Here is a 14,400-nt window from a genome sequence, read left to right on the forward strand (position 1 = left end):
AAGGAGCCGTGTTGTCTTAGTAACGTTTGTGGTTGATATTAAATCAATTTTTCTTAAAGTCTTGCACAAAGACTAAGCCTAGTTCTTTCACTTGGCACAGGAGCGTGCACTGAATGGAAAAGGGGTAAATTGAAGAGCAACCATGCTGGAAGTGAGATTGAGGCATTGGGACACCAAAACAATTTGAACAATATTTGAACGTATCTCTTAAGTCTCTTAAGTCTGTTATCAAATTCATAGTGGAGCCACTAGCAATTCCTGTCTATTTACCAAATCCTTCTACCAAGATTGAGGAACTGTGGCTTGCACACATGGTGATAGGTTGGATTACTGTTACTTACCAGAGATGACTCAATTACTCCCAAGTCATAGATATGGTACAAGGGTTTTTGTTTTTCTCTTTGTGGGGTCTAGGGCTCTCTCACACTTCAGCTGGCTCGCTCTTTTCTTAATTTGTCTCGGGAGGATAGCTGAGGAGAAACGTGCTTGCATTGGAAGCAAGACGACACAGAGCAACACAGGTTCGAACCCCGGGTCCACGCTTAGAAACCTCTGGGTATTAAGCATGTTATAAATAACCTATCGTATCAATATGACCCTACTCCCTAAACCAGGCATCCATAATCCCTGGTGGGGGCTATCGAATGTTCACCCCTACTGTCTCAAACTCTAGCCTGTGCTAAAATGATGTTCTAAATGCCGGCTATCTAACTCCCACAGGAATCTCCTAAGTATCCCTCCTCTATCCAAAGATAAGTGGTCCAAAGGGACTTTGGGATAGTGCCTTTCAATTACAAGGTTCGATTCAGGTCAGTTCTAACACACCCGCACTCTCCTCTTTCCTTCTACTCTCACTACTTCACTCGACTCCTCCCACCAATCTCTTGGCACTACGACATTTCGCTCTTAGATCTCATCTCCACCCTTTGTTACTCCTTGCTCCTCCACACTACTCCTCCCCAGTACTACCCAAGCACTGTCCTTTCACCCAGTACCATCTGCTTCACAATCCCTCCTTACACTAATTTCTCTAAATACTTGCCACGCAAACATGCACTCTCAAATTTCAGTACCACTTCCTCTCCCTAGCTAATACCTAACCTGCTGCACAGTCTGCTGCTCCTTCCTCCCTCCTGCAAGTTTCTTGGGTGTCCTCCAACTCTGACCTCATCCTGGTAACCCACACTTCCTGCTCCTTGTCCCTGGTTTATGTTCCCCTCTATCTCCCAGAACTGGGTTGCTTTCCCTGCCCAAAAGGGTCCGACTTTCCCACCCAGGGCGTGTTTGTATCATGTTTCAGTAGAAGAGGAATAAACCCCGCCCATTTTCTCTGTGTGTGTTTGCCACGTAGCAAAGATGGCAGCCCTCGAGGGCCAATGTTTATGTTCACGTTTTGGTTCCGAATTCCAGAGAGTTGCACGTTAAGTCTGTACGAGGAGGGTGGATCCTTCTTCCCTTTTTGTCCTTGGTGGTCTATGGGACCTTTGGTTTGTTGTGTTAGCTCCTCCACTGAATTTGGGAGATCTTGCTGTTCCTGGGTGTATGTTTGTTGTGGTGTATTAACTGTGTCTCTCTGGGGCAATGTTTTCATTCTCAGAATCCCATATGCATGGTTTTGATGTGCTCTGTATGTCCTGATGTTTTTTTTTCTCTCCTTCTGATACCTGCGTGATATTTCTAGAAGAGATGAAAGATGACTGGCAAACCACTAGCAGAGGGATGGCATGAGTTTGCAGTGGTCTGCATACAAACTCTGTGGCACAAGTTGGGCACATGAATTGGGGCCTACTCTGCTGCCAATGTCTACCTCCTGGGTAGTTCTGACTCTGCATGGCTCCCTGGAAGGCCTCACGGCTGAGATGGGTTTGCGTCCCCTCTTGAGAAGCCCAGATTATTGGCATTGTTACATACTGCAAATGCTGACTGTGGCAGGTCTTTGTAGGGCATGGCCATGGTATGCATTTGCCAGCCAACCTGTCCACAAAAAAGACTGACAGCGCTGAATGTGTGTTAAAAATATATATTGATAAATGTGCTTCTTTTAATAATAAAACACACTTAGAAGGCACTCATGGGTATCTTCACCAGTGTAACTATATCCCTAGGCACAACAACCATGGAAATAATCATTGGGGACATGTAATAAAATCACAGGTGACATTTGTTTATTATTTTGTCGCCTGGCTGTCCTCGAAGCACGAACCTTGTGATGATAAATTGATGTTTGAGACCTAAAAACTTGAAACTGCCCACAAGTCTTCACTTCAGCATCAACTATTGAATCCTCTACTTTCTTTATTGCCTGTTTCAGCATGAAATTTTGTATGAATGGATCAATCCAACCTACTTGGATGTGGAATCCCAGGCACATGTGCAAGAGGAGTTTGAAGAAAGATCCGAGATTCTCCTAAAAGATTTCCTGAAGGTATGTCTTGTGATACATTCCACAGTCGATTCTACCTCCATGTATGCCATTTGATGAAAGCATTGACGAAGCCAATGTGGTTGGTTTTATATAATGCCACATGCAGCCTCCATCTCAAGCCATAGTAAACCCAGATACAGCCTTACATGCACAAGCCCTGCCGTCAAGTGCTTTGTGCACCTTAATTTGTTGCTGTCCTTCCATTATTGCAGGTGCAGCCTTCATTAGCTTTGGTGCAACAAAATTGTAATCTGCAGACAACCTATGCCCAGGTCTAACCGCGTGTGCTTGTATTGCTATCATGTGCCAAGGTGATCATGTGACAAATACAGCCTACTATGTTGGATCATCCCATGTTATTTTAATTGCATAGCACACACCACCAATTGTCATTTGTGCTAAGAGACCAGAAGGTTGTCTATCAGGCAATGCAGGAAAATGGTAGGGGAAAATCATGTTTAGAGGTCATTCTAGAGAACACATTCATCAGTCTTGATTGAATAGTGAGGTTTTTAGAAGTTTCTAAAATAATTTGATTAATGTTGCTGGTAAGGTGGGTTCATTGATCCATACTGTAACCAGTCTACCCATTCCAAGTTCAGTGTATGCCTAAGTACCCCATGCCAGATTGCTTGTTCTTTTTATCAAGTGCACAGGTTACTATTGGAATACATATCCAAGAATGCACTATACTCACTGCGTGCAGACATTCAACCGTGATGCCTGTATCGCTCAGTGCTGATATTGTGACAAGGCTACATGTGTCATATTTCTGCCTCTGCTATGTCATTTTCGCTATGCAAAATGGGGGTGGGTACGTGCGGTTTTAGAGCAGCGCTCTAGTGTTTTTCCACACCCAAGATGGCACCTCGATATTGCCAACCAACGTCACTTTCAAGGGGATATTTTCCACTGCTGCAGATGGATTGCTGAGACACAACACAATTGGTTTGTTTTATTCCTGGGGTGAAATGGGTTGTACCTCTGTTTCCCTTCTATGTGTTCCTACGTCCTGTTCTCGTTCCAGACGCTGTCATGTCAGACACCTCTCCTGCATGGTAACTTCCTTTCGTCTCTGTCTCTAGTGCATTCCTCAAAAATGCTACCTTTAGAGGGGAACCTTTGTGCGTCATGTGTCTTCGCAACGGAATGCTACCACTGGAGCCGCCTCCTTTTGTTTAGGTCCTTGAAGGACTTCTTTCACAAGGTTCTTCCCCCATTTCCTCTTGTGAGCACCAAAACCCCCAGAGAGCCATCTTGCTATGAGAAGGAATTGCCTCTACCTGAGCATATCAAGATGCCATCTACATCTTACGGCAAGGACAGTCAGTGACATTATGTCCATTCTGCTAATGTCAATCCTGGTATTCACTGTGCCTCACTCAGTATAGCCTAGGTAGTGGCACATGACTGTGTCCCAGATCGCATTTGCTTTGCCCTATGCAAATTCCAAAAAATGAGCTGCACTACAGATTGCATTCTGCCCCTTCTGGTCCCCCCTCTCTCTCTCTCCCCCCCCCCCCCCCCTCTCTCTCTCTTCCCTCTCTTTGGCAGAAACCCTTGGGTGTCCCCACCTAGGCTCCAGAGTGTCTGGGCAGGCAGTAAGTGGGGGAGGAGTTTTCCAACCCCCTGTCCTTTGTCTGCCAGAGTGCCTGAATAGAACCAGCACCCACTGAGGGTCTGGCTGTCCTCATTGGACATCAAAACGCCCCTTTCTGTAAATTGCTGAGAGAGATTGCAGAGAAGTGTGTGCTGGAACTGTATAACAGGTGAGGCTCCTGAGGTGAAAAGCAAGTCGACCACTGGAAACTGAAGTAACCGAAGAAGACGACCATAGACTCTTGCAGACCCTTTGCAACACTGTGAAGTGACCACTGCTGTCCTGACCCCGTTTCCTGTGTGGCAAAGGAACTCTGAAGAAGACTCCCCCTTCCCTTTAGACAGTCCCAAGACTAACTTTGATTTGAGCCATCTCCTGAGGTCCTGTGAGTTTCCAGAGTTGCAGAACGCCAATACCAGGAGACCTGCTGCCCATTCAGAGTGCATCATCGTGGAAAGGCCGAATTTGTCCAAGTCTTTGCTGAGCCCTCAAAGACCATCCAGACAGGGGTGGACTGGGAACCAAAAGTGGCCCTGGAAAAAGTTTTCAAAGTGCCCCATATTTCACTGAACTAGCAAACACAGCGCATGAGCCCAATCCCTGTATGGGGGGGTTTCCAACCCTACTTGCAGCCTGGCACCATGCCCGAGTAGAGCGCTCAACGTATCCACCCAGACATTTTTTATAGGATGCTGTCTGTCTGGCTACTTCCATTTTCGATCTTATAGTCCTCTGATTTATTTTGCATTGCCTGCCTCCATCTGTCCTCCTTGCTTCCTTTTTCTGTCTCTCTTCTCATTTTTTCCAGCTTGTCCTCTCTTGTCCTCTTTCATTGGCGTGCACTCTCACAGAATAGCAGCAGGGCAGGCTCAGCCCGGCTGGGTAGGAGGGACTCAGAAGGGTGACTATATGGGACGAGGCAGAAAGGGAAAATGAGGAAAGAATGGATGTGGTAGGGGAAAAGGAAGAGGGAAATTAAGGGAATGGGACAAAAAGGGATAGTAAAGGATGGAAAATAGGACAGCAAAAAAACACAAGTATGTCCCCACTGCGCTTCTACATTTGACATTAAACTATGCACACTGCCGTTGCCTAATGGCAATCTGTCTTTATGCCCGTTATCTACTCCATGGCATGCCGCTAGTGTCATCTCCAGATGTACCAGTGAGCAACATGTACATCAACATGCTCCGCTTAAATCACTGGGAGTTGAAGGCCCTCTTTGAAAGAAATCTGTGCCCACTTCTGCATGTTCGTTAATGCCCACACTATACATTTCTCTCAGCTTTGCCAGCCCTGGAAATGCAAGCGCTGCCGACGCACGTACCAGGTGCCTTCATCCTCGTGGCTGCAACCAGTGCTGATCATTTCAGTGTTGAAATATTGAGCCACCTTCTGAAAAACAGCCTCTCCTTGTAGTGAAACTGTAAAATACACGAGGTAAGTACTCCGAGAACTTCAAGAATATCTCCATGAACTAAAGCGAGTCCACTCTGATAATCATTGGCAATTTCTCTTAAACGACTATGGCACTTTTAGAGTAGCACACTATGTTCTGTTTACGCTGTGCCTGAGCCTAGCTAGCCCCCCCCCCAGTGTTCCTCCTCTGTGACTGTGTCAGAATCTACGCATAATAGAATTTGATAGAAAAAACAAGAGCTGATCATTCCTGTTTTGTAGCCTAAAGCGCACCGGGCGGATGCCATGCGGAAACTCCTTCTAATTATATTGAATGACAATTGGAAGCCTGCAGAACACATACGATTTCAATCCACGCCGAACACGTTTGTTGTGACAGGGAATGGCGACTCATGCCAACGTTAAAAAAACCTTTTTTTCACCAACCAACTTCCATTTTCTTTGGTGGGTGAGCTCATCAAGCATTCTCCAGTAGTGAACACAGTGCACGTTCGCACCACACAACCCTCTTGCATATAAATACTTGACGAATTTGACCCCAACCTCCATCACAGACATAAGCAGAAGATGTGGCTAAGCATGTTATGAAATTAATAATATTCAGAGGAACATTTCACCCTTCCTGAAGCATGCTGCTAGGGTGAGGAAAATCAGGCATTCTTAATAGTATATGTCTTGTATTTATTTATCCACTCTAATAATGAAGTAAAAAAAAGACATCTCTGTTTGAAGGCACTCGCTCACCAAACAAACCATGTGCAGGTATCCAGAGAGATTATGCCAGAATAAAGGAATAAGTAAATGCCACAGGTCTGACTAATATATATAATTAAGATCAAAACACCCTTTTTGACTTCTGTCCCAATCCCTGAACATTCTCTTGTCAATATGCCATAATATACATACAAGAGCACCAGATTGTGCGAAAGAATGCACGCAAAACTTTATACATACAGGTACACACACACCAACATTCTTAATTTTCCTTGAGGCAGATTTTGTGCGTTCAATGCCTTATAGGTTTCGCTGTTCAATGTGTTCTTCATGCTCCTGCCCTGCCTCTTTAAACTGACCTCTGATACATATGCAAAGTTCAGGATGAGACAGTGCCGTGTCTCTGTCTGAAAAGGCAGGAAGGGCTGGAAGGAGTCAGTCACACGTGCAGAAACTAGCACTGAATGCCTCCCTATCCGCTAGGCTTCAGTGATTTGTGGGGTCTTACTTGCGATAGTTGTGTTAAGAACACAGAGGAGCGTCTGTGGGGCGAATTCAGTAACCATGCATTTTACTGCAGCTTCAAGCGTGGCATATCAGCGGTCGAATACTTTGTTCTAAGGCCTCCAGCATTTTTTAATTCCTGCCTCTCCATTCCACTTTATAATTACTGCAGGGCTGGTCTCCTGAGTCCTGACCCGCTGAGCAACTCACAAGTTAAGCACTCACCTCCGACTTAGTGCCAGCATGCCTTGGAAAGTTGTAAGACTTGGCCCTCCTTCCTTCAGAGCTCTATAGCATTAGTACCATTTCATTGGCTAATAACGCCAGAGATTAACCCGCTTAGAAGCTGGAGGAATCCTCCAAGAAGCGCTAAAAGAACACACATTTTTACTTACACAGCACTGTAAATAACTACTACTCTTACACCATTCAATCATATTCAGTGTGTGTGTCTCATGTTCAAGGGCCTTAGTCCAAAATGATGAAAGGATGAGTCTGCCGTATCGGTTGAAATATCTCAGCAGGGACACTTCACACACTGAGCCGAGTGAACCAATAGCTGCAATGAACATGCATGAGAAATAATACCGAGGAATGCATCCACTCTGGGTTCTTTGCATATGCTTTGGCCACTGGGCAGTCTGAAAACTTGTTAGGTTCTACTGTGTGAGCCTTTGGCGTGCCCACCCCGAATTCACTTTCTCTGCGCTCCCAACTGCTTTCTGATGATGTGTACCGAGAAATCTCCCCATTTTCCCACAGGTATGTCTGCTTCCGTTCAGGCAATACTATTTCAGGAAAATAAATGGTTTAGCCGAATAACACGATGTGCAGGTACAGCCCCATAATGACAGGCCAGCCTTCGCTGCTTCTGTGTGTCGCTAATAGCACAACTCCGTCCTGTGTCCTGCATAGCAGCACCAAAAGAAAAAAGCACATTCCAAATCTTACCTATCCAGGCCTGCTGCCTTTAGCCCCACAGCCCTGAGTTCTAACGTGCTGCTGAATGGATCATTGATACAGGCTGTTTGTTGCTCGCCAGAGCAAAGTCGGTCTGTCTGGCCGTTGGAAGTGGTGCATTTTGGCGCTATATGTGGTCTGTCTGTGGTGAATACTGACTGGCTCGAAGTCATGGCGCCACTTTGGGGGAAATGGTGGTGTTTGCCATCAGCGGGAAGTCGCGGCTGCGAGTGACGGAGCCCCATAAGGACGGGACTGGTGGGCCAGGAGCGGCCTGGCGTCTGTGCTCTGCCATGAGGCCGGGCGCCAGAGGCCACAGACCTGGCCCCACTGCCTACTGGGTGGCCCTGGCCCTACATTGGGAGCCGGCAATGCCCTGTCCTCACCTGGAAGAACACTGCGTCTAGGCACTAGAAAGCAAGTGGCGCGCGTGGGCGCTGGTTCCATTAAAAAGGTGCATAGAAAACCAGCACGATTAATGTTCGATTCACAAAACGTAATCAAACTTTAAATTAATGTTCCAAATTTAGACCCAGGGAAATAATGGTACATATCCTGGATTGGGGGCTCTATCACATTGTTATTGACCTTCTCTTACCGCACGGCCGTGATCTCAGGTTCAAGTCTGTGCGAGAACTTCGTGTTCGGAAGAAGGCTCTTTGCTCTTGGCTGTCTGGTCAGAGGGGTGTTCTGCGCTCCGTGTGGGGAGACGGAGAATATGGAGGGGGCCAGGATCCCCCCACCCAAGAGGCATCCTATTTGGAAACCTGTGCGCTCAGCCAATCACAGCCCAAGATGCCAATCTGCGTATCCCCGTCACCCTTAACCTCCGCCAACACCAGGAGGACTCGCTGCCCTGTGTATGGGCTCTGGGCGCTGCGAGCAGGTGACTGGAGGAGGGCAGCCTCCGCCTTGACTTTGTTTGACGCAGCTAATAATGATGGGATTTTATTTGAAAACTGCCTAAAACATTTTCTGTTAAAGAAAACATGCATGAGGGATCTTTTGAAAATCTCGATACAGAATTGTCTTTTGAATGCATTTACAGAAGGGGAGCCACGAGCAGCCCAGGGCACTGGGAGTGAGCATTTACTTTGCAGCGTAGCGCCTCGAAGCCACGGGGAGTGGAGAAGAGAATGCTGTGCCAGCCACTAAAATTAAACAACTATTCCCTCCCCCACGCCTTGTCTGTGGTGCGTAGATTATGCGTTATTCTTTCGTTCTCATCTCCTGTGCCAGAGAGGGTGCCTGCTGGGGGCCCCACCGAACTCCCTGCTTGCATGAGGGGTGCACCTCGCACTGTGCACCCTGCGTGCATTGCGGCGGTCGCGGGTCCCCCCTGGCGCGGTGGCGCCTTTTCTCCTGTGTTTCACCCAGGCTGCAGGAACACTAAAACGTGTGATTTCACTGTCTGTCTGGCTGCACCTAGGGTGGCCAACTCTTTGATAGTCTGTCGCGGGACACTTGCCCAAGGCGGTGATGACCTCACGCCATTCACATTTGGCCCGCCCCTTTTTTAAATGTACATTTTTTTTTAATGGCTCTTAATTCCTGGCTTAATTGAAATGCAAATGATTTGTCCTTGAGAGGTGATGGTCACGTTTTTTAACTGCAAACATGACCATCACGACCCCAGGAACAAAGCATTAGCATTTCTATGAAGCCAGGTGTCAGAGCGTTACAGCTCGACCTGCAGGCTCAGAAGGAGCCAGGGCTGCAGAGCCACTGGAGAAAGAAAGCAGCAGGCGGCAGCGCCATGCTGTGTACACAGCCACTTCAGTTTGCAGAGTGGCTGTGCTGGAGGCAGGTTGTCCTGATGCTAGTCGGGACAACCTGCGTCCCGCACAGCCACTTTGCAAACCGCAGTACGGAACCCCTAATTGCGGGACAATCCCGCGAAATCTGGGACAGTTGGCTACCCTAGCTGCACCTGCAGGCACACTAAAACATGTGCAGTTTCGCCCCCCACAATGCGCAGCCGCTGAACAGGCCCAAAACCACTGCACAGAATCATGCTGCTGGATGTCTTGGTGATGTTCCCACGTCCCTCCCTCCTCCCCCATCCTTAGTCAGTCAATGCAGACCGCAGCCTGGCTGGCTACCAAGCCTGAACGGCTCTGCAGGGCTCGGCATTCTCGGCGATGAACAGACCGTGTTGAAACAAACAAAGCATGTTTTTTATCTATGTATCCTTCCCCCAAGAAAAGAGGCCCTATGTCCCTGAGGCCTACCTTCCCCGGTGGGCCAGTCCAGGCCTGCATCCAGAGACCCAATCCAAAACTCATCAGGGTGCGAGACTGCCGGAACCGAAGAAGATTGACCAGGCGAATTGCGTCCTTTGTTGGTGCTGCTTAAAAGGCGCCAAAACCACAGAGTGACCAAAGAAGTTGATGAAAGCTGTCCAGAGGTCCTGCATCGAGACTGTTGCTGAGAGATCCTGTACATTGTCCTGCATTTCGTCATCAGACCAAGGATTCTGAGGGTCTGTCCATAGCTGCAACATCGCCGAGCATCCACCACAATCGTTTTCTTCAAACCTAAGGTACTGTGGGGAAAAATGTATTGCTTACCTTATTCCAGAAGTCGCTCCAGGGCATTGGATTGCACGTAGAGGTGTCCAGGGCAACCCCCTCTTACCTCCGACTCAAGCCGCTGCTTGTGTCCCTTTAGCGAATCCTTTAACAGGATCTCCAATGTTGGTATTTAAGTCTTCTTGTGTCTTCTTTCCTAGAGACTAGAAAGTATCCAGAGGAACTTTTGACTTCTGCTGCTTTTCAAGACTTTAAGCCTCTCCGAACTGCCTTTTAGATAGGGTTGCGTTTTGGACTTTAAAAGACTTGCTGTACATAGAACACTAACCAACTGTTTTCCTTCCCAAAAAATCATTATAATATATGTATGCTGACTAAATGCAATTACTGTATTACTTTGTGAGTGCACGTTATTACTGATAGTATGGCAGACCTGTCAAACTCCTGTAACAATTGTATGCGTTCAGCAACTACCAACTAAGAAGTGGCCTTTTGAAAGTATTGTAAAGTATATCTATGTGTGTTGGTTTATTGTACTAAGTATTTAACAGTGACTCTTGTGTAAATATAAATTGATATGTAAGTGTTTGATGTGCATTACTAACTAGGTTCAGTGTATTTAGCTACAGCTCACATCTTCCTATTCAGGTAAGCTTGGTTGCTCTGCCACTCTACCAAGTTCGCTGAGTCGTACAGACTGATACTAAGAGTTGGGGTATATACAAACCACTGGGATAGCTTACTGAGTGGGTCTCGGTGAGCTTAATGGGTCTTGCCTCCAAGTGGGACTTTAGGAAAACTCCCCCAAAGCCCTCTTTCCCCCCCTCTCAAATGCTGCTGTCAGTTTCCTATGGAGTGCTTCCTTGTTGTATTTAACTGAATGCAGAGATCTCAATTTTTGAAGCTATTAACTCAAAAGCTCAATGACAAGGAACTGCCTCCGACCCAGAACCGTCCAGCTATCTCCAAGCCAGCTTCATTATCAGTGGCTCGTGTATCAAATCTTGCAGTGGCAGGGCCATATGCAACTGAGTGGAGAAGGCCATGACGTGAGCCACCCTTCCCTCCCTCCACAGGTTCCACACTACAGAGAGCACCAGATGTCCCATGACTCTTTTGGGGATTCTGTTCTGTGTAACCCACAGTCAATCCCCCAGGGATACTGGGGCCAAGACCGCGTTTTCCAGAGCTGCCCATTGCTTGGATGTGAGCGGCTTAAGATGGTCCACCAGAATATGGAGCTGCGCTGCCCTGTAATATTGAGAGATCAGGGACTCCCACAAGCCCCACCCCCCTAACCCCCACTTCTCTACTCTCTCAGTAGGATGATCATATCATATATGCAATCCTTGCGTGAGCACTTTTCCAGAGAAACTGCAGAAGGGTCTGCTTAACCGTTTGGAGAATTTGTCCAGGAACACTCTAGGTACCATTTGAAACAGTAATAAAAACTTGGGGAGAAGTAATCTTAATACAGTTGAACTTGGTCATCCAGAACCGAAACCGTATGGATGAAACCTTTTAAGTCCAAACCCAGAGACGCATGGGCGTAGGACATGGGGGGGCAGGGGAGACAAATCCCCCCCACAATTTTAAGTGGGGGGGATGTAATGTCATTTATCCCCCCCAGAATGTGTTTGGTGTGATGTGCAGGGATCTGTTTTTGAAGTGGGGGGAGGGGCTGCTTACTATGTAAGCTGTTCTCTCCCCCCTGACCCCCAAAGCATGGGGCAATACCCTAGGGGCAGATGGGTGATCATCTGCCCCCAGGGAAGGGGGCACACAAAACAAAAAATATATGGGTGGGACCACTAGTCACCAGGGATTTTTGCAAGGGGGGTGGCCCTCTCCCCCCACCCTAAGTGGATGGGGGTACCTTATGTAGCCCTCCCTGGGGGCAGATTTCTGCCCCTAGGAAGGGGTACATGAGATGCCCTCCATCCATTTGGGATGAGGGGAGAGGCCACTGCAAATATTGGCAGAGCCACCCCGCCTCCAACCCTGGGGCAGCACATTTTGCCACCCCCCTGGGGGCAGATGGTCACACACATGTGCCCATCTGCCCCTAGGGAAGGGCAAAACAAATATATATTATTTATAACTTGTTTTGAGTGGGGCTGGGGGGCCCACTAGACACCAGGATTTGTTGTGTTTGAAAGGGGGGGTGGCCCTCTCCCCCCACCCTACGTGGATGGGGGCACCTTATGTAGCCTTCCTTGGGGGCAGATTTCTGCCCCTAGGAAGGGGTACATGAGATGCCCCCATCCATTTGGGTTGGGGGGAGGCCACTGCAAATATTGGCAGAGCCACCCCCCAAGCCTGGGGCAGTACATTTTGCCCCCCCGGGGGTAGATGGCCACACACATGTGCCCATCTGCCCCTAGGAAAGGGGCAAAACAAAAATAAAACAAATTATAACTTGTTTTGGGTGGATGTGGTGGGCCACTGAACCACCATATATGTTTTTTGTGGAAATGGGGGTGGCCTTCCCCCCCACCCCAAATGGATGGGGACATCTCAATTAGCCCTCCGTGGAGGCAGATTGCTAGCACAATCTGCCCCTAGGAAAGAGGCAAAATAAAAGCAAAACAAATGATAACTTGTTTTGAGTGGGTGTGGGGGTCACTTAACCACCATGGATGTTTTTAGTGGAAAGGGGGGGTGCCCACGGGTGTCTTCTTGTTGGAAATGCATGGGGTTCTCTGTTTTCCTTGGTGGCTTCAAAACCCTAGGCCCAAATCTATAAATTGTCTACATGAGCAAAATCTGCTTTGCCGAAAGGGGCTTCAGTGGGTTAGCCTTTTCCCTTTGCGCCGAGGTAGTTGCATCCACACATGTGAAGTACCGTTTACGTCGGGACACCTGTGGGAACGTGGGAAGGTAGGACATCTGTCGTTGGCGGCGTGTTTCGGTGGGTGGGCAGAGGGAAATGTCTCTGAAATTTGGTGGAAAAAAACACAATTTTCAGATATTTCACTCACCCACTGAAACACACCGCCAACAACACATGTCTTACCATCCTGCGTTCACACAGGTGTCCTGACAAAAATGGTACCTCACATGTGTGGGTGCACCAACCTGGGTGCAAAGGGAAAAGCCTAACCCACTTGTAACCCCAAGCCTTTCGGCAGAGCAGATTTTGCTCATGTGGATAACATACACATTTGGGCCTAGGGTGTCGAAGCCACCAAGGAAAACGGGGAACCCCATGCATTTCCAAAAAGAAGACACCCGTGGGAATCCACAGAGGTCTGACTTGCACAAATCGCCCGAGAATGTATTACCCACAATCCCCAGAAAAAGTCTGAAATTTAGTGAAAACACTACCATTTTCAGACATTTCCCTCTTGCCACCCACTGAAACACTCCGCCAACTCCATATGTCCTACCTTCCTGCATTCCCACAGGTGTCCCGACATAAACGGTACCTCACATGTGTGGGTGCACCTACCTGGGCGCAAAGGGAAAAGGCTAAACCACTGTGGTAACCCCCAAAGGGTTTGGGGTGACAACCTAAAGATTTGGGCCTAGGGTGTCGAAGCCACGAAGGAAAACAGGGAACCCCATGCATTTCCAAAAAGAAGACACCCGTGGGAATCCACAGAGGTCTGACTTGGATGAATCGCCCCAGAATTTAATACCCACAATCCCAGACAAAGTGAAAATTTAGTTTTTTTCCACCAAATTTCAGACTTTGTCAGGGATTGTGGGTCATAAATTATGGGGTGATTCGCACACGTCAGACCTCTGTGGATTCCCACGGGTGTCTTCTTTTTGGAAATGCATGGGGTTCCCTGTTTTCCTTCGTGGCTTCGACACCCTAAGCCCAAATCTGTAGGTTGTCCACATAAGCGAAATTCCTGAAAATCTGCTGTGCGAAAAGGCTTTGGGGTTACCAGTGTTTTAAGCTTTTCGCCATGGCACCATGGTTGGTGCACCCACACATGTGAGTTACCGTTTTTGTCGGGAAACCTGTGGGAACGCGGAAAGGTAGGCCCTGTGTTGTTGGCTGCGTGTTTCAGTGGGTGACTAGAGTGAAATGTGTGAAAATTGTGTTTTGTTTTTCTGTCATTTTCCCGATAATTGTTGCCTGACCTGCACAAATCACCCCTTCCTAAACTTGGAATATTGTCTACTTTTCAGGAATGTATGCCTTTCTGGCTTCCCATTCAGCTTTCCTACCCTTTTCTTTCATTCAGTCCACGCATGTCCTATTGGACAAAAAAACGCCAAAATCGTCTACCGCT

At 47.7% G+C, this 14,400-nt stretch overlaps 1 protein-coding gene across 1 annotated transcript in view; it reads left to right on the forward strand.

Annotated features, from left to right (window-relative positions):
• OGFOD1 (2-oxoglutarate and iron dependent oxygenase domain containing 1) overlaps positions 1-14,400 on the forward strand; it is a 574,156-nt gene that overhangs the window by 374,140 nt on the left and 185,616 nt on the right. The window contains exon 8 of the mRNA XM_069640278.1: positions 2,312-2,425. Within this exon, the coding sequence (XP_069496379.1) occupies positions 2,312-2,425 (114 nt within the window). The remainder of the gene's footprint in view (positions 1-2,311; positions 2,426-14,400) is intronic.

The sequence above is a fragment of the Ambystoma mexicanum genome, chromosome 1q (assembly GCF_040938575.1).
Source record: "Ambystoma mexicanum isolate Mex_15411 chromosome 1q, UKY_AmexF1_1, whole genome shotgun sequence".
Classification (NCBI taxonomy): domain Eukaryota; kingdom Metazoa; phylum Chordata; class Amphibia; order Caudata; family Ambystomatidae; genus Ambystoma; species Ambystoma mexicanum.